We start from the raw sequence: 27,493 nt of genomic DNA, 5'->3' as shown, positions 1-27,493 counted from the left end.
GGCAGTTGTCTAACCAAAAAGCGGCCGCACGACGCGTGCTTCGTTCCGTCGTGAGCACGTTGTTCTTCACCGCAGGAATAAATAAATATTAACAGCAGGAACTGGCGTAAATTATCCCCTAACGAAAAGGGTTTTTGGTGCGAACATGCTGGGTTGTTGAATGTTGTGTGTCGGTTTGTTGATTGTTCCAAGTGAGTGTGGTGTCTTGTCTTTGTGGAGGTACCCATAGGTAATTGGTTTTTATTTTTGTAAGAGTAATTAATTTTGGCCGTGCGGGCGAGGCGGGTGATCTCACAATGCGGTTGTAAAAATAAACCGAACGACTCGGCACAGGTTATTTCTTAATCTTCTAAATATTTGGACCGAACGTATTCCTGCACATTTTATGTCTTGCACTTAAACATTTATGTCTTTTCGCTTGCGATTTTAAGGTATTCTTTTGTTCTTAAGGTACTCTTGTCTTAATTTTCAAAAAAGATACATTAATAGTTCACGATCATGTTTCTTGTTGCATGCCATTAAATCGTTGCAACATTCTTTGGTGCAGCAGCTAAATAATAAATAAACTTCGGCGTGATGCAATGTTAATTTCATTAATGGATTCTAGATGTTGCGTTCAAAATGAATCGTTTATCTTCTTTAAAAATCGAAGTAAATCTAGAGTATATAATAAAGTACAAATACGACAAGAAGTATATTGTTTTTTTGAGGTGTTTGATGACTAACAATTTCGTTTCAAATTAAAATTCATACTAAGAACTGTAGTGAATAAAAATGTCTAAAAATAGAACAAACTTCTTTGCTATTTTTAGTTGGCGAAAGATTTTCTCATGGAAAAAATTAGCACTCTAGAATTTATTATAATATTATTATAAGTTAGACAAAAAATTATGCTGTCAGAACAATTTAACTTAATTGTCAATGTTACTAAGTATTTTTTTAAATTTATTATAAAATAAAAAAGAATATTTAAATTAGAAATTCAGGAGATAATTTCATCGAATATTTACACCAATAAATCAATTAAACTTAATAAAACCGTTTGCTAACATATTATTGACAACTGAACTTTGCCTTTAATTTCCTCATTGTAAATCTAATTTTAAAAGTTAAATCGGAAAATATATTTTGAACATTAAATAAATGTATTCTTGAACCCAAATGCATTTACTTAATCTTTGTGATGACTTTGGAAACAATCCAATATTATGTTTGTATCTTCCTTAATCCGTTCAAAACTTCACCTTATTCTTGTTTTGCTAAATAACTCATAAATATTTTGAAACAACATTTCGCCTTAACATTGTCTATTTACATAAATTGAACTTCAATTCCAAATACAGATTTATACATGACGAGGGATTTGAATCAAATGAATTTGTTCCGACCGAAATGTCTGCACGTCTGGTAATATAAAATTATCACGAATTTTCGTTTGAATCAAAAAACTACGTGAGCGTTTCCCGTCGTTTCAAATTGGCGGTTTTGGTGATGGATTTAAACTGCACGAATGTCAATAAAAATGGATCGCGAACAGGCTGAACGTTGTTATCGTGATCAGTGACAATGAACAAGACGGTTTTGTTCGTCGATTGAAAAAGCCTGTTCGGATTTATTCAATTTGGTATCGCGAAAATGAAATTGCAATTCTCCGGTGTGAAAAATGAAATTTGTGGCACAGGTGTTTAATGCCCGTTAATTTCCAGAGAAGGTTGTTTATAGTCTGGTGCTTTCGTTAAAATGAACACGTTTTTATATTAAATTATTATTCATATAGGTATATTGTTGTTAGGATGTCACATTCTGATGAATGTTAATTTTAACGAACAGGAAATCCATTGTTGTTTCCTGCAGAATTCATACGATATTCAAATTTACTTATATTAAATGTCACGTGTGATGGTTTAAAGAACAGTTAACAAAAATGAATAACCATTTTAATTAACAGTAAATGAACTTTTAGTTAACGAATTGCGCCATGATTTCGTCCAAATTAAATTTTGCGAATCGGATTCGAACCGGTTATCCTTGTGGAAATGTATAAAAGATTTTTTTGTCAAAATTTGCATTTGTTAAACATATTACATAATATTTTGTCATGATGTTGCTATTAAACTGATTTATTAAAGCGGTAGTAATATAGAAACATTAATTGTCCTTGCAATAAACACGAATTTCAATGGTGAAACCCCCAAAAATTCTTAATTGTCTTCAATTAAATCATAAACTGGAATGAACACAAAAATAATGTTTTATAACGGATCTGATTTGTTTAAATTGTCGGAAAACTAATAAATTTATGTAAAAAGTAATAAAAAATGAATCGATGTGGAATTGTTCTTAATGAAATACAAACAATGTGCTGCAAATCCCATTAACTCCTGAATTTACAAATAGAATGAGGTAAATTATCGCTTTGGGCGTTTAATATTGAAGTAATATAATAACAGGTGGTTTTACAAAAAATTATTTCCATTCCAATTAATATTGCTCGCATTTCAAACTCCAATAAATCACATTTATATAAAATAAATCAAATTATTCGCTCTGCATTTTATTTGATTACCTATTTCCTGTTTCAAATAATTTTAGTTCTTAAAAAAAAAAATGAAAACAAATTAAATTCTTGTCGAAAATATTTTATTTTAATGTTAAATCCAAATTTATCTTAAAAGAGTAAAAACTAATTTCAAAGAACTTTAAATATCTGAAATATTAGTCCAATATTAATGAAAAATATTTTAAGGCAGTAATCAATATTAATTAAAAATTGTCTAGAAATGCCAAAAATATTTTAAAGTGGACATAATTTTGTCAAAAATCTTGAAATTTCAAATATATTAAAATGTCTTCTACTAAATTTGTCCAACATTGATATTTTAAATAGGTTAAAATGTTTTTGTAAATATCTTAAATATATAATTATAATGAGAAATGAAATATCAAAAAATATTTTAGATTGTTTAAAATATTAGTTAAACATTGAAATTTTAGATAGTTTAACCATAAAATATTTTTTGATTTATCCAGATTTTTTTCTCAATATAATTATATATTTTTTATGATAAACATTTTAAGATACATTTAAAAATTCTGACACATTTTAAATTTTTTAAATAGGTTAAAATGGTTTTGTAAATATCTTAAGATATATAATTATAACGAAAAAAAATCATGAAATATCAAAAAATATTTTAGCTTGTTTAAAATATTAGTTAAACATTGATAGTTTAGATAGTTTTACCGTAAAATATTTTTTAATATATCCTGATTTTTTTCTCAATATAATTATATATTTTTTATGATAAACATTTTAAAAATCATTTAATTTTTTTTAAATAGGGAAAATAATTTTAACATTTCAAAACATGATTTAAAATATCTAAAATATTATTTTAACATTAATTTAAAATATTTTAAGAAAGTATCTTATAAAGATATTAAAAAAACTCTACAATATTAAAAATATTTTAAATAATTGAATTATTTAAAAAATATATAACTTTCTATTAATGTTAAAAAATCTTCCAAAATTTTGAAACAATTTTGACATATTATGATTTGTTTTCCAATTTTTTTTCTCAATTATATTTAGACATTTTAATCTTTTTTTAAAAATTATTTTGAAATAGGGAAAATAATTTGAATACTTCAAAATTTTATTTAAAATATCTAAAATATTAGTTTAACATTAATGTAAAATATTTTAAGAAAGTATCTTATAAAAATATTTAAAAAAAGATATTTTGAGATATATTTAGAAATTTTAAAACATTTAAAATTTTTTAAAATTTATTTTGGAATAGAGAAAATAATTTCAACATTTCAGAACAGAAATATCTAAAATAATAATTTAGCATTATTGTAAAATATTTTAAAAAAGTATCTGTAGTATACAATTCGAAACATATTTTAAAATATCTAAAATATTAGTTTTAAATTAAAATATTTTAAATGACCGAATTATTTAAAAATATCTATAATTTTCTATTAATGTTAAATAATCTTGAAACAATTTTTACGTATTATGATGTTAGTATATATTTTAAGTTATTTACAATTTTTATAAATTAAAAAACATTTTAAAATAAATTTTATAATTTTTAAATATTTTAATTTTTCTTTATACATTTTAAAATATGTAAGTTTGTTTGTTTTTAAAATAGAAAAAAAATAATTAATTAATGTAAGTTTGTTGTATGTGTATAATATATGTCAAAAATATTTTAAAATATAAAGTGGCTAAATTATTGAATATTTCCCATTGTTTCACATTCGTTAAATGCCTCCTCCAAGAACTAAACAACAGAAAAATCGAACCCCAATAACCATAAAGCTCATTCGTGTGGTACAATATTCAGTAGTCCGCGTTTTCTTTGTTTTCAAAGGAACTGGAGGAGAAGGTTAAAAAGGTGCATCGGCTCCGCTCGTCGTATTCTAGGCACAAGAGGCACGTTGCACTTGCCGTTCTTTTTCTTTTCACGTTAATAAAAACAAGTCGGGACGATGGTATAATTTCCAATGCTGCAACATCTCGACTTGTGTGTGCTTTTTGTTTTGCATCGTTTATCATTGTAATTCGATCCAAATGAATTAAATCTATGAAGATATCACGTTTGTCGTTGCGTTTCTGGTTTGGTCGTTGCACGTTTTTTGAGTCAACCTGCTTTAAATTGTGCTACGGACATGATTTAATTTTACCTTGAAGAGAAAATCCGGTCTAGACAATTTTCCCATCTTATCATGCATGGATGTGAACGACACGAATTCGGAATGATGAAAACGAAGGTGTTCAGCGTCTAGACTGAATTTACATATAAATAAATATAAATAACTCGTTACGTTTACGCGATAAAATTTTATGTAATTTAAGCGTCTGTCGTAACTCGTCACTTTTGGAGTTACAGCCGACGTGACAAGTACAAAATTATGTTACGGCTCTGGGAATGTTCGTATTTTATTCATTTTTATTTACGAAGCCACGTATGTCGCAAATATCTTAGAATAACTGTCTAAATAATTTAAAGCATGTTTTAAAATGTTGACCTTTACGAAACATTTTGTGTCTTTCGGATCATAAAACATCTGCAAGTTCGATTTTCAGTTCGATCGAGAGTAAAACATTTACGCTGTGTTTTATCGTTGTAAAATAGTATGTGTGCGAAAAGGCAGAAGTTTCCATGTCAATGCAAACCTATTAGAGCACGAGAGCTATTCGAGATAAAGGCAGTCGGAAGTTATTAATTTATGGCGTGTAATAAGACCACACACGGATGTTACGTTGTTCGGAAGGGCTCAAAACTACGGAATGCGTAGTTCTCGTTGTAATTGTCTTTAAGCCGGTGATTCACAACTATCTAATTTAAGGATTAAGCGTAATTTATACGTCAGGGATTATTAATTTGTGGCAACTGCGGTAACATCAAACACTGTTTAGTGAGTTGTTAAACTTTGTCGCTTTATAAATTAATTGATGTATATTGAGTCGTTTAAAATGGTTGATAAAAATTAAGTGAATGAGTGGAATTTAGCAAACATTCATATTATAAAATAGCACTGTGTGAAACTTAAAAAAAAAAATAAATGTTTAGACATATGAGAAATATTTTAATGATTCAAATATATTACTGTATACAAAAGTGTCATAAATATTATAAATATTTTTAAAATATTAGTGAAAAAATATATGTCTTAAACATATCGAATTATTTGAAAATATTAATTTTTTTCAAACAACTTACACTTACAATGATGAATATGAGTCTAAAAAATTCTTTAAAATGTCTTTAAAATATCACAATATAATAACAACATATATATCAAAATAATTATAAAAATTACAATGTTGTGAAATGTAAAAGCCTCTTGAAAACATCAAAGCATTTAAAAATTCCTAAATATAAAGATTTTTTAAAATATATTGTTTTACAATATCAATTTATTCAAAAGGTTTATTACCGTTTTTTTCAAAAATATTACAGTATCTTAAAATATTATAATAATTTAAAATATTAAAACTTTTATGTTAAAATGATAATAATCACTAAAATATTTTAGAGAGCCCTAAAATATAACAATATTTTGAAATATCTTAAAAAGAGTCATTAAAAATATCTTAAAATTTTTCAAAAAACTACATTAACAAAATATGCGAAAGTATCTTACAGTGGGTATCTTAAAATGTTGCAATGTTTTAATAAATTAAAATGTTTAGGATCACAAATATATTTTAAAAAGCTTTAACAATCATTATGTAGAAATATCTTAAAAAGTGTCTTTAAAAATATTAGATCATTAAAAAATATCAATATTTTTCAAAAAACTGCAGACACAAAACAGAAAATATCTTGTTGCAATGTTTTAATAAATTAAAATGTTTAGAATCACAAAAATATTTTAAAAAGCTTTAACAATCACTATGTAGAAATATCTTAAAAAGTGAAAATATATTGAAATATTAAAAATTATTTAAATTATTAAAAATATCACAATATCTTTAAAAAGTATTAGTAGTATTTAGTAATAAAAAATGCTTTGAAAGTGTCAAAACATTTAAACATTCTTAAATAAAAATATTTAAAAATATTGGTGTTTTAAAATATATCACAATAATTAGATATATCCTAAAAATGTCAAAAAAAGAAAAAAAACATGTGAAAAAGTTTTAAAATTATTGCAGTGTTTAGAAATATATTAATTAATATATATTTCTAAAATATCAGATCGTTTAAAAATTCTTAAATAAAAAAATTAGAAAGTATTACAGTGTGTTGAAATATCAATTTATTCATAAGGTTTATTAAAGTTTTTTTCAAAAATACCAAAATATTACAGTGACTCAAAATATTATAATACTTTAAAATATTAAAATTTCAAAAATATTTTTAAAAACTTTTAAAATATCACAATAATTAGAGATATATTAAAAAGAGTCTTTAAACCTCTATTACCTTTTAAAAATATCAAATATTTTTTAATATCTTAGTTTGTACAATATTTTCTAAATTTTCTAAAAAACCCACGAAACGTGAAAATATCTTAAAATGTTTTAAAATATTTCCATTTCTAAAAATATCAAAATATATTCAAAAATTACATTTCTAGATTGCAACATTTAAAAATGTATAAATGGAAATGTCTTTAGTATTTGAAAACGAGGCAATGTCTAAAAATATACAGGAATATCTTAAAAAATATTTAAAACTTTTATAAAACATTCACTAAGTTAAAAAACAAATTAAAAACTAACCAGTAACTGGTATTAAACATTCATTGAAACAATATGATTCGTTCACCCTCCTTAAATAATAAAAGAGCGTGATGTGGAAACCGTGTTGGCCTTGGATGCTGGAGCAAATCTGTGCATAAATAATAATCCGCAGACAACACTTTGTATAGTGCGTTCGAAAATGCACTACACTAGCATTTTTTAGTCTTTGAAGGATTAAAACTGGTCGGTTTTAGGTTGACTGCGAATGTTTGATAAAGTTACACAAGTTAATTCCGGGCTAACAAGGATTTTGGGGGAATTTCCTCTGGAGGAATAAAAGCGACCGTAATAAATCCAGGAATGTATGCAAATGCATCGACCCATTTATTATAAGTGTAATTTACAAGTCGGTTATTATTAACTAAAATCCACACGTCTGCACGTTTTCATTGTTTCGGTGGCATTTTAGCGTGCGTTATTTGCATACGGTTAATTTCAAACAATTTTGCTTTTGTTTTGACGAATAAATATACCGAGTTTGTGAAATCTGGTGCAACACATTCGACGGGGCAAATGTTTGTTCTGTTATTTTTTCTAAAAAAATCCATTGAATATATTAAGGTTACCGTTGCTATTTTGTCTGTACGTCGAAGTAATCAGCACGTATTATTCATATGAACTTCAACATTTATACGTGCTGCATAACTTGTAATTGGATACTGAATTATTTTGTTCAATATCTGTTATTTGTTAGCTTTTAATTTTTGATGGATTTAGCGAATTTTTGAAATTTTACGACTGACGCCAACAATTTAAAAGCTTTTATCTTATGTTTTCTACTATTTCAAATACGTACTAATCTATTATACTCTGTTCCAAGAAATTAACACACCACTTATAATTTTGTAAATAAAGACCATGGGACGATAAGAATACTGAATCAGCCCCAGAAAGGTATCGCGCTCATAATTTCAGGAAATGTTGGTACTCATAAGATATTTCGATGTTGCAAGTTTCATATCTTTATCTGTTACCGTTTCTGAATAAATCAAAAAATACTGAAAATCAGTAAAAATTGTTATTCTCAGCACCTTGTGAATCGATTGATCCAAATACCGGATGTTTTTGAGCATGAGGCTCTAGCAAAAAAATAAGAGCTGTATATGTTATTTTCTTAATTTTGATTTTTAGCCTTGTTACGATAACGATTCGCATTCAACTTTCAATGAAATTATGAGCTTCGGGAATTTTTTAAAAAGGTACGTCACATTAAAAATATTAAAAATCGATTTTTTGCTCATTGGGACTAATGTTATGGCCTGACCAGATCTCAGTTCAGATCTTAACCCAATGGAATATATCTGGGACATTCTTGAGGGATGTTTAAGGGACTATCCTAACCGTCCGAATAACTTAGAGAACGTGGAGCGTCTTTTACTCTAAATTTGGGAGAATTTGGATCAAAATGAAATTTGAACCCAGATTTTTAGTTTGATTAGAAGATGTCATTCGTAGTACAAGTAGTACTTAATACCCCATATTAAGTTCAAATTTTTATTTTTTATGAACAAATTTTGTTGAATTAATAAATAATAATGATTATTGGTGTGCTGCTTTAATATCTTGAAACAGTGTATCATTTAAAAATCTGTCATACGAAAAACTCATTTAGAAATATCGGTAACAGTTTCAATCATTTCAAATTTAATTGACTATATTATCCCATATTTGCGGTAAAAAATGGAATGTTTGTGTATTGAATCAAAGTGAAAATAAAGGCTTTCTATTGTGTGGACTTAATTAACATGTTTTCAAATATACTGCAGAAATTTCATTTTTATGATTATTCGGTACAACCTCTCAAACGTAAATATTGATTTAAATTTAATAAACGTCAGAATTTTTGTTAATAAACAAATAATTTAGTTTAATAAAAATAATGTTAAATAAATGAGTTTCGATTATGAAATTTGTAAATCACAAAGGTGTGTAGATGAGTGCGTTGCAGCTTTGAAAATGCGGTCCACGATATTTTTTCGTATCGGATAAACTTGAACGTTGCAGGAGAGACAGTTCACGGCCGCAGTCATGGTTTCGTGCCTCCGCACCGCACTCGCCTTTGTCGTGTTTTCCATCGGGCACACGTGCATGTAACTAAACCTTTATATGTTGTAACTGCAACGGCGATTCACCCCCATCGCCAGCTGATCGCCACCCGGAAACGGGTGTGTTATGGGTTTTGGCAAAAATTTTTTTCGGTGTGGCGCACCCAATGTTTGTATATGTTACTCGATTAATGTTCTCCCCTTTATTTTAAGTATATTGAACAATTGCCGTCCAATTGGGACAATTACAGCGATTATGAAAGGCCCTTCTTGAAGTTAATGATCAAATCGAGTTGGATGCGTGCGTATGTTTTCGAGTTCGTTGATCTGTCTGTCTGACGGCTCGGTGAAATGCACAGGTTTAATATGCACGATGTCCGTTGGGTGTCATTTCGAAAACTGTGTAGCCATCGATTTGGGCGATTAAATTTGATAGATTTTTAAATTAAGCTTTTTGTACGGTATTATTTTATAGCTATATATACATATATAAAAATGTGTCTAAAAGGATTACAATGTATAAACGTATATCTCAAAATAAATGTTTTTAAATAACACATATAACAAAATATTTAAATATTATGTTTAAAAATCGAAAATAACAATCAAAAATATCTGGAACATGTTAAAGTGTTTTTAAGAATATAACAAATTGTTTAAAAATGTCAAGAATATCTCATAATGTTTTTAATATAATATATATTAAAATATCTTTAAAATATCTATATTTAAAATCGTCAGACTTATCAAGGATATCTAGAAAAAATGTCTGAAATATAAAGTATTTTTCTGAAAATATTAAGAAATGTTTTCAAATATAATTTACTAAGAGGATAATAAATTGCTTAAAAATATCATAAAATATAATGTATGAAAATGTCAAGAATATCTCAGAATGATTTTAAATATAATATACGTATAATAAAGCATCTATAAAATATCAGAACTTAAAATCTGTAGAAATATCAAGAATGTCTATAAAAACATCTATGGACGAAACACAATGTATAAAAATGTTTATAATATCGTAAGGTATTTTTAAGAATACACTAAATTTCTTAAAAACCTAAAAAAATATTAGAATTAGAATTAGAATTATAAAGAATATCTTAAAATATTTTCAATATAATATATAATAAAACAATCAATATTTGATGGCAGAAATATCCAGAATATATATAAAAAATGTCTATGAAAGAATTGTAATGGAAAAGTTTACTAAATTGCTTAAAAATATCATAAAATATTATTATATAATGTATGAAAATGTCAAGAATAATGAAAAATGATTTTAAATATAATAAAATATAAAATGTAAATATATAAAAACGGTAGAAATATCAAGAATATCTATAAAAATATTTATGAAAACATAATGTATAAAGATGTTTAGAATATGTATAAAGGTGTTTTAAAAAATATAAAAAAAATGCTTAAAAACATAAAAATGAGAGTGAATAGAATTTTCAAGAATATCTCAAAATATTTTCAATATAATAAACTATCTATAAAATATTATATAAAATATATTTAAAAATGGAAGAAATATCAAGAATATCTATAAAAAATTTTTATGAATCAAAATGTTTGGAATATCTTACAGTGTTTTTAAAATAAAATGCTTAAAAATATCATAAAATATTAGAAATGTCAAGAACATATTATATATATCTCTATATCTATAAGATATTAATATTTGAAAACTGCAGAAACATCAAGAATGTCAATAAAAATATCTATGAAAGGAAATGTATAAAAATGTCAGGAATATCTTAAAGTGCTTATAAGAATATAATAAAATGTCAAGAATATCTCTAAATGTTTTTAATAAAATACATATTTAATAAAATATAAAATATAAATATTTAAAAATGTAAGAAATAACAAGAATATCTATTGTCAAGAATATCTTAAAATGTTATTAAATATAATATATAATAAAATATCTATAAAATATCAATATGAAATCTGTAGAAATAATATCTATGAAAGAAACCCATTGTATAAACATGTTTGGAATATCTCAAAATGTTTTTTTATTTAAAATCGTCAGAAATATCAAGAAAATCTATAAAAAGTCTGGAATATATTAAGGTGTCGAAAATGTTAGGATTAAGAATAATGGTAGAAATACAAAGAATATCTATAAATAACGTCTATGAAAGTATCACAATGTATCAAAATGCCTGGTTTATATTGAATGTAAATATATTTAAAAATGGCAGAAATGTCAAGAATATCTATAAAAATATCTACAATGTCTGGAATATTTAATAACAATATGAGTAATATCTGTAAAACATGTCTGTGAGAAGGATCACAGTCTATAAAAGTATTTGGAATATCTTAAGTGACTTTAAGCATATAATAAATCATAAATAATAAAATGTGTGATAACGTTAAGAATATATCAAAATATTTTTAAATATAATATACAAGAAGTCTTAAGTCTAGAAATATTAAATATATCAAAAAATGTTATCTAAATTTCATAATTGTCTAGAAACGACTTTAATATATTAAAATGTGTTTGAAAATATCATACTAGCAAATCCTATTAGAAATATGATTAAAACACTTGTTTACTGATGATATATAAATTAAGTAATTATTTATTCATAAGAATTTCCTTATCCTTGATAGAACCGACTAAAAAAAAGCTATTAAAATATTTTGAAATCGTCCCACAACATCAAACTTAAGGAAATACGTTTTTAAAATGTGTGTACACGTCTCCGAGATTTTCTCAGAAATACATAATATCATTTCCCGTCCGTTGTGTATTTGTATTTTTATTTCCGAAGATAAATTTCCCTTCGAAATGAAATATTCACGTGAAAATAAAATTAATGTTATACATCCAAACCTCTAATAAAATCGTGGATATGTGGCAACCCACAAAAATACGTTTCCTGCGGTATTTCATATTTCATTATGAATTAAATATGGCATTAGGAGAGATTGAGTCTGGACGATTTATTAAGGGTTGAAATACATACATATGTATGTGCAAAAGCAAGATGCTGACCGTTTCGATGACTGAACCGCTCTTTGCCAAACGAACCGTGCGAAAACTAGATCTAAAACAATGGCAATAAACCCTAATACGAATGGAGGAAAGAATCAATGCTGTAATAATGAATTCGCGAAGGCAGCTGCAACTTAATTGTATCCACCTGGACAGCTGTTGTACGTCGGTTTGCAAAACCGGCATGCTGTAAAAATTTTAACGCAACACAATTTTGTTAAACGATTTTTAAGTTGGGTATTTTTCCACTTTTTTGGCAGTTAATTGTTTATATAAAACTGTTTGTGAACGTTTGGAAATATAAGGAATATTTTATTTCATTGTATCTAGGAAAGAACTTAATAATATATAATACATACAAGAAACTAGTATGTAAAAATGTGTATCATATCTTAAAATATAAAAAGTATCTACAAATTATCAATATTTGGAAACGTCTAAAATATTTTAAAAACCAAATATTACATTATATAAATATAATATATTGATTAGAAATATTACAAAATATATTTTCAACTTGTTTACTGGTTAATTTTCATATAAAATTCTCTTTAATTGTCTGAAAATTGGAAAAAAATAATTTAAAGTATTTTAAAACATTTAAAATCTGGAAAAGTCAAAAACATTAAATGTGTAAAAATACATCTTAAAATATCTTTGAAAATAAACTCTCTACTAATTATTAATTTATTTATCTCAAATAGTCCTTAAAAACAGAATATATTGATTAGAAATATAACTAAATATGGTTTTCCAGTTAATTGTTTATACAAAATTATTTTTAATTTTAAATTTAATAAAATATCTTAAAATATTATTTAGGGTCTATAAAAGTTAAAATTATCTTAAGATATTTTTAAAAACTTGTTTTTCCATTTTTTTATAGCCACTTGTTTATAACATATAAAATTGGTTTAAAGTATATATAAATTAAAAAAATTGTTTTAATATTTTAATATATAATATAACTTTAAAAATATAGTAAAATAAAATAAAATATTGTCATAAAATATTAGTACCTAAAAATGTGAAGTATAACCTAAAATATTTTAAAATATATATTACACTACCTAGAAATGATAATATCTTAAAATGTTTTTATAAATATAACATATTTATTACGAATATTACAAAATATCTTTTTTCAGCTTTTTACTACTTAACTGTTTATACAAAATTGTTTTTAATGTTGTAGAAATTTAATAATATATTTTAAAATATTTTAGAATATTTAAAGTTAAAAAATATCTTAAGATTCTTTAAAAACTAAAAATATTTTTAAAAATATAATAAACTGTTTACAAATATTCAATTTAGAAAATATCTTAAAAATTAAATCTTACACTACCTATAAATGAAAGTATCTTTAAATATCTTTAAAAGTTAATCTATTAATTATAAATATAAAATATATTTCTCAAGTTTTTTTTCTCGTTTCTTGTTTATATAATATAGTTTTTTTCTAGTATCTTGTTTATATAAGATTGTTTTAATTTATTTATAGATTTGAGAAATATATTTTTTTAAATTTTTCTACAATACTCAAAAATATTTTAAGATATCTTTAAAAATATAATAAAATATACTTACAAGAGATTAGTTTAAAAAAATGTGAAACATAACGTCAAATATATTTAAAATATAATGAATTACAATATTTAGAAATTATTAAAATTTAAATTGTTAAATATATAAAATATTGATTAGAAATAGTACAAAATATGTTTTTTCCAGTTTTTTACTAGTTAATTGTTTATATAAAATTGTCTTGTTTGTTTAGAAATTAAAAAAATATTATTTTTAAAAATATTTTAGAACATAGAAAAGTAAAAAAAATGTTAATACATTTGTAAAAACATAATAAATTATAATATAATATTCCTACAAGTATTTAAAATATGGAACATCTTAAAATATCTTCTTTTTTTTTATCGGAACAAAGAGGGGGAAATCTAGAAGACGTAGTGCCGGACTTTACCGACTAAAAACCCCTCTCCGGGCATAAAATATCTTCAAAAATATGATAAACTATGTTACCTACAAATATGTTATATGTCTTTGCAAATATCACAGCTATGTTAAGAATAATTACAAATGTTTTCCAAAATATTCTTTAAATATAATCATAATTCAATTATTGTTTCTCAACAAAAACATCATAATAAACAAAGGCACAGTTAAGTTTACTAAAACAGGATTAGGTAGTAGTAAAAGTGACATTAATTTGGGCTTGATACTTTGATATTTTATTAGTCTAAGCCGTAAAATCAAACAGTATCATGAGGAAGTCTAGGAGATAAAAGGATGACGTCGTAATCCCACTGACTCGTAAAGACTGAACGAAAGAAGCGACAAGCTAGTTCTTGCAAACAGAAACGATTCATTACCGGTTTTACGACCCGAATCTTGAGGGGGTTTCGAATTGCCCAATTAAATATTTTTATTGTGCGCAGCGGCAAAAATGCTGAACTCAAAGGACAAACAATCGAATGAAGAATATATTTGGAGCTGTGTTTTAATGAAAGTGTAGGTATTCTTCGAGTGTTACGTCGAGACGGCTGACCTTGACCACTATTTTAAAAAGAACTCGAACTTACTTTTGTTTCGTTTTTCGGGAGGTGAACGAACGTGACTATTAGTTCTGTGCGGAGAGACTAATGAACTGTCCCGAAATGGGTCAGAATCGTCTTTGAGGATTTTCCGTTCTTTGTCCGTTTTATCTCTCTTGCGTTGCTTACAATTAGAAACAAGAGCTAATATTTGTAGTTTAAGATGTTACATCGAAACAAACTTCTGATGAAATTTGGAGTGGGAAGATTAAAATGAATGCACATTTATCAACTTTTAATAAATTGATTTAGCTTATAAAGTTGAAAGAAAGCGAGGTATAAATGGGGACTTTGAACCGTGTGGGATTTTATTGTCCAAGGAACTGTCATTTTTAATATATTTCGCAAAAAAGTTTATTAATAATTTATTTTACAGTTATTTCTTTGATGACTGCAACTTTTTAAAACCTTTTAATTGTGTTAATTCTATGGGATATTAAAAGATGCAATCTTTAATATAATTTTATCAGGTTTCATGATGACAAATTTTATTAACTATTTGAAAGGTTAATTAGTGGCTTTTATCCTATTAGTTTTTTATAACACTTATGATCAGTAAGAGCTGTATATTTTCATTGCAAAAATTTAATGATGAATAGAGAATGTATTAACAGCATTTATTAAATTTAAATGAGCAGTTTCTTCTTATTTAAAGTATAAAAATATTTTATTGACATATGTTTCTTAATTAACTTTAATTAAAATTTAAGATCTTTGAATTAGTAACTAGTTATTAAACATAGTCTCATTATTTTGATTTTTGTTGTGCTATTTGTTAGTTTGTTTGTATTTAAGTGAATAAAATTATCAAAAAATAATTTTTGCTTGTGTATATAAGCAACACATAAAACGTTGAAGAAGAAATAAGAAATTTTTACTTTATTTATTTTATGTTTAAAATATATTTAAAAAAATATGTGATTATACTTGATTTTCATATGTTAATAATATAAAAATGTTAAAATTACAACATTTACAATGAACATTATTTGAATAATAATAATAATAATAATAATGAAATAGTAATTATATGAAAAATAACTGACAATGTATAGTCGAACTTCGTTAACTCGAATTTTTCGTAACGCAAATTGATGAAAATTATGTGTAAATTTGAAATGATAACTCGATTTTTTTCTAATAAATCATGGTTCGATTGTACTTATATTATATTTTTAAATATCAAAAATAAATTTAAATTTCTTAACAATTAACTAGTAATTAAAATTCATAAATTATTAAATTATAAAGTTTTATAAATATTTTAAAATACTTTACCGAATCTAATTGGATTAAAATTAAAATATATAAGAATATTTACTTAAAAATGCATGTGAAAGAATCACACAAAATAATCAATATAAAAATGTGAATTACAGTGTATAAACAACTCTGGAATATTTTTAAATGAATTAAAGTAATTTATTAAATTACTTATGAATATAAAAAAAAATATTTAATACATTGAAAATACAGTCGAACGACAACTCAAATCATGATTTTCCACAAAAAAATTGGAGTTATTAAATATAATACATACATACATACAAAGTTACAAATGTGTATTTATCATTTAACTATGACTTAAAATAGATATTACAAGAAATACCGCTAAAGTACATTACTTATCAAAAAATAACATTTTGAAATCTATAAAATATGTGCTAATATTCAGTTTGAGTTATCAAGATATTCGAATAATCGAAGTTTGAGTTATCAAGTAAAAATTACACGTAATTTTTATCCTGGACGCCTCTGCCAACCAATTTACTTTGAGTTATCAAAGATTCACTGGAAGTTCGACTGTATTACAATGCATGAAAATGTGAAGAATATCTTAAAATTACTTTAAATACAACATATAATATCAATATTTAAAAGTCAGTATATCTTAAAAAAAAATCTAAAAAGTGCTGAAGTATCTTGACGATTAACAGTGACTAAAAAAATATTTAAAAATCAAGTTAGATTTAAACAATTTTTAAAGTGCTTTTGATTTGTTGCAGAAAACGTGAATCATTTAAAAGTATTTAAAATAATAATTTTAGAATTAATATTTTTCCTCCGTGAAATAAATGTAATGCCTTAAAAGAAGTTTTTCTAAAATCAGTCAAGGATGCTTAAATTGTAAAATATAGCTGATAAAAGTAGCTGTTCCCAAAAAGTTTTAATTGTTGAAGTTCTGGTACGTCATACTGAAACTTATTTCGAAAAAGTTCTTTCCACTACTTTTATATGAAAACTAGTTCTCGTATGTTTAATCTGAAGTTTTATATGTACATATTATATGAAAAATCGCCTTTTCATGGAAACCCAATCGTTTACAATTTTTATTAAATTTTTCGATGTAAATTATTAATGAAATACGAATGATGTCATAACGTTGTAAATTATACACCGTATAATTTTGCAATACATTGACACTAAATTGCATATTCATTGATTGAGTTGAGAGAAATCAACGTTATTCACTTAATTCGATTCTAAAAAATAAACGTCACAATTTTACATATAAATTATGAATCACCATAGGAAAACTAACGCCAATCCATTACACACACACATGCTTAAATGACTAACTGTATCATTTCATTGTACGAATCTTAAAACAAAGCGAAGGATCGCAGTGCACCGCAGCACAGTCAGCAGCAAATCTCCGTGTTCTTGCATCTTCCCCACCATAAATCCTTGGTGTGTAAGACCTTTACAGCATCAGCTCATTGAAATTTTTAACGTCGGTATGTGAACGCTCGTCTCACCTGCCTTAAACCAGTCGGTGGGAACCATGTTTACCAACAATGTACAACGAATCATCGAACTATTTCTCTTCCAGGTGTCCTGCGATCGGATCTGAATCACGTTATGATCTGAACGCGTGGTGTTATTTTCGACTGGCCAGACCGTTGGATAACGTCAAAGTTGCAGCACGTGCTGCGAAACCACGAATCGATCAGTATTTGTGTTTGTGATAGTGGTCCGGTGTGATGTTCTATTGTTAGGTGCGGTGTGGAGTCGCCGAAATGCCGTCGAAGAAGCAATACGATTTGGTACAGAACGACGACTACGACACGAGGATCCCGCTGCATCCTGAAGAGGCTTTTCATCATGGAATCACCTTTCAAGCTAAGGTAAATTGTCTTTGTGTAATGTTTAAGAGGAAACGGTTAAGAGAACCCTTGTTTGAAAGAGAAGTTGTGTTGCTCATTACATTTCTGGACAGGAAAACGTTTTCAATAGGTGAATGAAAAGATTTCAATATTTTCTAAAGCTTGTGTTGAACAAAACTGTTTTCCAAGCACGAGATTAACATGAAAGATAGAGGTGACTATACATATTTTATTTAAATGAATGTTGTTAACACTTTAGTATTCATATTGAATATATGGATAAGAAACTCAATATTTTCTATTTGTATGACAATCTGTTCATAAAATTTAAATTTCTAGGAACTCAAAGAATCGAACTAACAAAGTAGTTAATTCAAAATTTATGTTGATAAATGTATCCAAAACCTGTAATAATGGTTTTGAAATTTATTTTTGGTACCTGGACCAATGATAAATGTTTTCCTAAAATAACTTATTAAATCAGCCAGACTTAATATACTGAAAGCTATTTTATTATTACATTTTTCAGATGTTATATGAAAGATTAGCACATGTTTCATCTTGCAAATAAATTCGGAGAACTAATTAACAAACTTCCTGCTCTCGAATCTCAAACTTTCCAAATACCCTACCAAATATCCTGCTAGGCTATTTCTAATACCAAGAAAACGTTACCATTAGCGATAGTCCTCACTTTTGTTAACAATTAACGTTACTAAAAGTGTAAATAAGTCAGGTTTGTGTAAAGCAACAACTAACGGATCTTCTGTCTGACCAAATCTACAAAGATGTTTGTTTTAAACTACGTAAGTGTAAAAATAGTATTATAATTTAAGTTACATTTAACCACCCACGTTTCGGTATTCCTAGAACAAACTTGAAGAGACCAGTTTTGAACCATTGCAGGCAGAATATTTGTGGTCGACCTTCCTGTCGACTGTAGTAGAAAATTTACCTGCTTCAGTTCCGAGAATAGAATTTTATTGACAAAAACTGAAACATTTGCACATTTAACGGTCTGAAATTCTGCACCGACGTCCTGAAGTGCTTACGCAATCCTAAACTGGTAATCTGAACACTTTTGACATTGTAGAATGCGAATTTCGCTGAACCACCTAATCATATTTTATTAGCACAATCGTGCAAACAAAACGTTTCGCTGTATGAATTTTCCGGCATAATTCGATGCCGATTCCGGATCGTGATCGAATGAACAGTTAAATGGGAAATATAGAAACGTGATACAGATGTGGATTTTTCTTTGGCACTGAAGAAACTCGTGAACATTACTTATGGCATTTCGATTAATTTATTTCCACAAGATTCAAAGTTATGATCAAAGTGTTCATAAATCCTGATCGTAATCTTAATTAAAATGTAAAGAGAAAGATTCCTGTTTTTGGGGTTTAAATAGGCTCCGGTTTTCCATCAAGCCTCTTTGTACGCCCTCATAAATATTATAATCTCTACAAGCACGTGTTGATGGAATTAAATGATAAAATACAAAATAACCAGACACAATTTTTAGAAATAGAGAAAATGTCGCAGGATCTAAATAATTATGGTAATTGAAAGTGGCCATGAATCTGACTCATTTTCATTCCAATGACACAGTGATGAGGATGGGAGCTAGCAGCATTACAAATTCGTTTATTACAATTCCGATCAAGTCCTGAATGAAACGTTCCTTCCTATTTGGCAGGAAATCAAGGATATTCTCATCACATTCTACTCAGAATCGATTTTACACGTGTTATTAAATCGCGATGCACATACTTACATGCTTTGTGATTAGTGGGAAAACTATTGTTACTCATTACTCTTATAAACGTTTGGGATTTTATAATTATAATATTTATGAGTTTCATTGTCGATTCTAAATTGAATTTCCTCAAAGTTACGGAGACAGTTCTTTGACGACATATTGCTCGGATTTCCATTAAAGTTTTTTGATTTTAATTAAGATTATGTTGGAGACATTAATTAGCGCTCTGTAAGAACTTGTGCCTTAAAGCACTCACGTAAATGCAATTTTATTACGTGACAAAACTAAAATTTATATTCCACAATTTATTTTTTATAATACACATTTAGCCGAATTATGTATAATTAATTTAATGGTTAATGTATGGTTTTATTATTTAAGTTCTGTATCTAAAAACAATTTTAATGAAACTCAGCATCTTAATCCTGCTCTCAAAATAATTAATGTGATTAAAATTTTGCAAACATTTTTTTAATACCTTCATTATTTTTTATATACAGGGTGATTCATCTAATTTATTCATTAAGAGTTTAGTGAAAATATATTTGTATATATGTATATGAATTTTTACAGCAATTATAACTTGAACTGACATAATTTGTTTTAATGTCAATGGAATACCCTGTATATTTTTGGATTTTTAAATTCTATATGTTACAATATTTTTTAAATTATTATTTTTTTTCTAAAAACCTTGTCAATTTGATAGTCTATTACCATTCTCAAATTTTATACCGATGTTCGTTATTCATGTTTAATTTTGTGTATCTTAAAACAATTCCTTTATTATTTTCACTGAAATGACTTGAATTGACAGATATTTTACAAAATTGTAATAATAATGGTCATTATCTTCTCTATGTGTATGAAAAGTAGTGTGCCACTGATGACATTTATTACACCACATTTTTTATAAAATCTCTGTTAATATTCATTTTACTTAAAGAGAATGTTTAAAACAATCGAGGTTTTTTAATTTTCAATTTATGCCCAAAAATACATAAGGTAAGATGCACAAAATTATATGTATACGAACATCTTGTAAAAAATTTGGGAGCTCTAACATTGCCAAATATTAACTGGATTTAAAGACATTTAATTAGTATAATTTAACATTTTATAACAATTTTATTTGCAATTATATGTAGAATTTTAAAAACCAAAAATATATACCTTCAACGAATCTGGAAACGAAATTTTGTTAAAAATAAATGAAAAAAGTAATTCAAGTCAAGTTATAATTGCTATAAAAATTTCAAATAAATATTTTTTTGATAAACTCCAGAAACTTCTAATGAGTAAGTTAGTTAAATTGTCCAGTATATAATTAATTTAATAATTTTTGATATTTATAATTTAAGTTCTGTACATAAAAACAACTTTTAATGAAACTTATAATCTTATTCATAATCTGAAAATAATTAATATGATTAAAACTCTGTAGAAACTTTTTTAATACCCTAAATAATTTTATAATCTTAAAATAATGAGGTTGCTTAACGTTTTTCTTGAAATTTATAAATATTTAGTTAAAATTTATTATAAATAAATTATTTACGCTTGTTGTCATCAATACAAATGGAAATTTTTCCAACATATTAATAAACTGCTGTAACAATATTATATTACCTTTAATCTTTTTTAACATATAAATATTTAGCCAGTAATTTATTATTATAAACAATTTGCCAAGACACAACGTTGTCATCAGTTCAAATAGAACGTCTACAATTATAAATTTTTACGCAACGTGTTATTCAAAGATTGATGATGGTTTGACAGCAATTGTTATTTTGTTTGGCACGTTCAGCACATTTTAATTAATATTTCACATCATCACATATTCTCCCCCTTTTCACCGCCTGATCCAATTTAATTTTGATTGAAACGAAACTAATAATTGCGATATTTTTGTAACCCCAACGTTGCATTTTCAAATAATTGATGCAATTAATCATTGGCTGGTCCACAAATTTCAGATTTGCTTAATAATTTATTATCATTAAAAACTAAACCATTAAATGTAAAATAAAATAAAGTTTCCTAATTGACTTCAGTGTTAATTCGGTCCAAAAACATCTCAAATTAGAATTCACCCGAAATTAAACAGTATCAGCACAGTATTTACACAAAAGCTAATTCAACGAATGCAAAGATACGCCGCAAAGTTAGTAATTCACAAATCCCGTACGAATTTAATTTCGCCTGCAATTCCTTAAGTTTACAAACGGTTTATCGGAGGGTGTAAAGTTTCCTACGAATTTTATCTGCTAATTAATGGGCTAGAGGCAACAGAAGATTATTTTTGTCCGTTGCAGTGGTGCACTTACATTTAATTCGTTTAATTAATAACTAAAATAGATGAAAAACCGACATGATTTTGTGCTGGATAATCAAAGATTCGCATCGGGTACCGTTTTATTGTGCAAAAGAAGAAATAATGGCGCTACGTTGGAAATTAAAACAATGGGAAATTGGAATTAACAACTGGAAGAGAGAAAATAATTGGCAGAGATGAGATAAAGTCCGACATAAAACATTCGGAAGGGCAAGACAAAAGACAAAAGAAAATAATAAAATCGGCAAAGCAATTTACACCGTTGTTTGCAATTTATTTTTTTGATCACAATTAAATATTTTTTAATGACGTTAATTTCAGAACGAGGACGTTGATATTTCAGGCGTTTGTGAATGAATTTATGAGTAACTGTTGCATGTATTGTAAACATGTGTGCATTTTTATTAATGAAAACTTTATAAACACCGAATAAGTTATGCAGAAAACAATCCGTAATCAAAGTATAAACGCGGGAGGAACGCCAAGGTCAATAAGAAACTGCATTCAATAGAAAGTGCAAGTTATCTCATAGGAATTGCGTTGCATGATTTGGATTTTTCTTTGTCCAATAACTCGAAGCGAAATAAAATAAACGCAGCGATTAAACAAACAACTTTTGCTCCGAGTTAAGAAATCTGCGAACGTAACAAAATTATTAATTTCGTACGTTCGAATGATACATGTTAATTTTAATAAATTTTCTTTCACCTTTCGACATCAAATCATACGTCTGTGGAGGAAAAATCAGCAACAAACGGCAAATATAACTGGAAACTTATAATTTGTTCTCTTTGTCAGTCAATAATTGGATAATTGCGCATCTCGTACATAATTTTCCGAAAACCGTTTTTCCATCGCCATTATTAAACCGATTATCGTTTCATTATTCTCCGCAATCAAGATTGAACCGATATCTTGCTGATTGTGGCGCACTAAAATAAATCTTACGCTATTTACGACGGGCTGATTGGTTTCCTGCGCTTTATTAATTGATTGCTTCTAGTAAATGCATTAGCCAGGGCCGCAACGTTTCGTGTTTCGTTCTCGCGAGATTTATTAATGAATTGCTATTAAAATTACGAATGGGGTTTATTGTTAAATTTATGATTGATCGTTTGGCGGCGGAGAAAAATCGTAAACGGTCCCGTTGCCATCTGCAAGAAGTTGGTGAAGTTGAAAAAGTCCGTTTTTTGCACAATAATTTGTGTAATTTATGGCTCACCTATATTTCCCGACGGCCGCAGCAGGATTAGCTGTCGTGGATTAATGAAGTAATTTGTAAAATGTTTCGCGAAATTACTCAGTGGTTAATATAAATCATGTAATATTATAATTACGATAAATATTAGTGGGAATTAAATCTGCAACGTTATTAATTTTGTCACATTTATATCGTTGTACCGTTTTGTACATTAAGGATATCAGATATTTGGCACGACCATCATTATTTGCGATTGTCAAAATAACTTGTTGTTTTATTAAACGTGTTGTCCGATTTTGCGATAAGAACAAATGTTTATACTCTTAAAGTAACGGTTTTAAAAAAATCAGCGTGTAAAAGCTGAAGTTCATGTCACTAAATTGTGCCTCTTTTATTTATTATTTAATTTATTTGTAAAACGTCCTGTAAAATTAATGCAAGAATGAACGTTTTCATAATAAACTGGAAAATGCGTGGAACACGAGCAAAACTGCAATAATTATTTATGATTATATGTTAAATGTTGCTTTCAACTGTTTTTTTAAAAAACGAAAGAAAACGAGTCCTTGAGCGCAAAGTCGTTCTTGTAGTTGGTTCTTTCATATTTTAGTGGTTTTTAGTTAACAAATGCGCTTAATTAAATTGTGGAGATTTAATTAAATTTATCTAACTGAGTGTGTAGGTAAGTCAATTGCAGATGTTGCACACTTTACTAGGTTAATTAATTTCGTTGTAAAATTCGATTCTTATTAAAATATTAATAACCATACGAACATATGATTTACATCGTGTAATTTATTAATGATAATACAATTTATAAATAAATTAACTTATAATTATGAAGTCTTTTAAAATTATTGTTTTTAACTTATTTCGATTTCATGTTTTAAAATATATAATCATTATTTTGTAAAAAAATATTAGTATCTAATATACAAAATATAAATTAAATATTTGTATTTTTTACAATTGAAAAACGTCATATTTAATTTAAAATAACTACACTATATATGTTAATTTGTACCTAAATCAAAATTATTTATACTTAAATCCAATCTCACAGAGATAGCACATATTTCAAAAATATATTTTTAATATAAACTGCGCCACAAAATTATGGAATATTTAATTTAATTAAACAATTTCACGGAACGGGTACCAATGAAAGAAGGCCTGGACAGTGGCGAAAAAGAATAACTTCACCGCAACAAAACCGATATTTAAGAATACAACCCTTTAGACAAAGGTTTGTAACCAGTACTTTACTGGAGCTACAGTTTTCATTGACTTATAACGTAAGAATAAGTCAGGACATCATAAGGAGAAGACTAAAGGAAGGACAATATAACCCCGTACCGTGCTGTAACAGATCCTTATGGTCTGCAACACATCGTAGGAATTGACTAAATTTCGCTCGAGAATATCTTCATCAGGGAGAAGTTGAGTGGTATGTATTGTCTAGTGATGATCATCGTAGAAGAGTATATAGACACCCAGGAGAACGTTACGCTTAATGTAATATAGCTGAAACTTTTGGTGGAGGATGGTTTTTGGGGAGGCATTATTTTGTAGGCATATACGGAACTGGTTGTCATTACTATTTATGTTGCTTATAAGTCATAAATATTAAAATTTTGTTATATTTGATTATTACTCTAATAGCATTGTATTTTTTTCTTTTTCTATAAATATTCATAGATTTTTCTTAAAACTGTATAGTTTATTTTAACATACTTGTTTCATTTTTGTTAATTTTTAAAAGTATTCAATAATTTTGCGGCGCAGTGTATGTAAATGTATAATTAATGTACATAAATTTTTGATATTAATTATATTCTTGTATTATTATTATGTTAATATTAATTGTTACCTTTTGTTTGTTATAACTCCCTGTTGTTCTTCAATGAATTACCACAGTTCATCTAATTTTGATGCTTTATTTTGTTTTAATCGAGACTTGTTGTTTCATAAATTTTAAATTGAATTTAAATTTGAACTTTACCTATTTCGAACAACTTTGGACGCATGCTTTATATCATTAACATGGTAACTTATAATTGACAAAAGGTTCTATTACATCTAACTTGATATCTATACATGAAACGATCCAAGTTTCAAATAATTTTCTGTATTGATCCTATACCATACCAAAGCATAATAATTCCTACACTATGTTTTTTTAGTGTATCTAGAGTCCAAATTATATTTTTATTTGGATGACGAACATATTGTTACCATCTGATCCCATTCTATTGAACTGAGATTCAAAAGTAATTTTCGCCAAAATTTGTATTTAATAATATATATTGATATTTTTGTACAAACTTTAATCTTGTTCGAATATTCTCTTTTGATACCAATGGTTTCTTTATTGAAATACATCCCTTGTTAACTTTGTTCATTCACTCGACGTCTGATTGCTCCATTAGGCACACTGATACTGACTCAATTAATTCATTGTATATTTGTCTAGAAGACAAAAAAGGATTTTATTTATTTATTTTTCTTCTAATTGGTCTGTCTGTTTATAAAAGGAACTCAATTTTCGTTAGGTAGTTTTCTTATTGCATTTTCATATTTGTTAATAACATTGAAACTATTTATCGAGGATATCTCAAACTTTGAGCGACGTCATCAATATTTAAATTTTGATTTTTTATATTAATTATTACTTCTCTTATCCCTGGATTTTTCCCATTGATAGTACCAAAATAATATATATTCTACTGAGAATAAATTCTTACTATTAAGTATTGATAAATATTGACACAAAACGTAAATATTTGAATTTTTTGAATTTTTCACCAATCAAACACCTAAATATTTTTAAATTATTACAAGTCCAAAAAAACTAATCTGAAAATATATTATAAAATGATATTACAACCCCTTCATAAATCATTTTATAATGATGTACCGCCAAAATTAGCTGCTGGTGGTCTCCTTAATGGTTTTGGCTATTCAAGAATCTTCTTTTCATAGCATCCCATTCTTTTTCTATTAAAGCAAAAATGTACATAGAATATTGAAATATTCTGTTACCAATATGCTTATTGAATTAATTTTAAATTAAATTCTTTTATGAAATCAAAATGTTTAAATTTAAATTTAAATCTTGTGCCACCACTCTACATGTAATATAATGTAAAATATATGAATGTGAATATATGAATAATTAACATATGAAATCTAATATTTTGTTGGTTTGTTGTCAAAATTGCAAAAATTAATAAATCTCTCAAATATATAAATATTAAAACAAAATTTTATAATTTTTTGATTAGATTTGATAAATAAATTGTGAAATATTAATTATAATAATAATAGTTTACGAACAATAATAAACATACACAATTAATGTACTGACATATTTAAAGTTATTGAACTTCGTCATGTTAACAAGTATTTATAGTGTTAAACTGTAAAATATTACAATTACACATTTATGATTTAAAAATTAAATTATTTTAATTAATTATTACTTTAAAAATTATTTAATTTTTTTTAAAAAAACATTGAAATAAAAATAAAATTTCATATAATAACAAATAATACATACTTTCAAAACTAATTTTAAACTTTAAACTAATAAATAACTTAATAGCATCATTATTCTATAAATAAATAGTTGTAAGAACATTTCTATTACTGAGAATTAATTTTTATTTGGAAATTGACATAATAGTTCATTTAAACCAACAATATTCCTTATTAAACCGGTTTAACTCAAGCTCATTGTCTTGATTTTATGTACCTACTTTAAAGCCACATAAAGTTGTTTCAGCAATAATTGATTTCCTGGTCTTCTGTGTTTATCAACAAATTCGCGCAAGGTCGCACTAATATTGATTCAAAAGATTAAATTTTGTTCAACTTTGTTCCTTTGAAAAAAACAGAAAATGTGATAAATTAAATTTTATATCTGCAGGCTTTTTAATTCTAGCAGTGTAAATGAACGATTGCCCAAAAGCTCGGAACTAATCTCTATTAATGCCCGATTTAATTTCTACTATCCTTTTGAAAAACTCTGCAAAATTATTCACCTAACTGGAAATTTCAAAGGTCAAAAGATATAAAATGATAAAATATACATTCAAGTGATGAAATATTTTAAAGACACAAAACGCCGA

The 27,493-nt window shown here is 26.3% G+C and overlaps 1 protein-coding gene across 1 annotated transcript in view; it reads left to right on the top strand.

Moving 5' to 3' along the window:
• The window catches only part of LOC109607020 (carboxyl-terminal PDZ ligand of neuronal nitric oxide synthase protein), a 57,120-nt gene continuing 29,627 nt past the window's right edge, over window positions 1–27,493 (top strand). Inside the window, exons 1-2 of the mRNA XM_020023549.2 lie at window positions 1–229; window positions 17,786–18,080. Of these exons, the coding sequence (XP_019879108.1) occupies window positions 17,973–18,080 (108 nt within the window). The 5' untranslated portion in view covers window positions 1–229; window positions 17,786–17,972. The remainder of the gene's footprint in view (window positions 230–17,785; window positions 18,081–27,493) is intronic.

Source organism: Aethina tumida, chromosome 2 (assembly GCF_024364675.1).
Source record: "Aethina tumida isolate Nest 87 chromosome 2, icAetTumi1.1, whole genome shotgun sequence".
NCBI classification, from domain to species: Eukaryota; Metazoa; Arthropoda; class Insecta; order Coleoptera; family Nitidulidae; genus Aethina; species Aethina tumida.
Note: the sequence above shows the minus strand (reverse complement) of the source record. Positions and strands in the feature narration are given on the sequence as shown.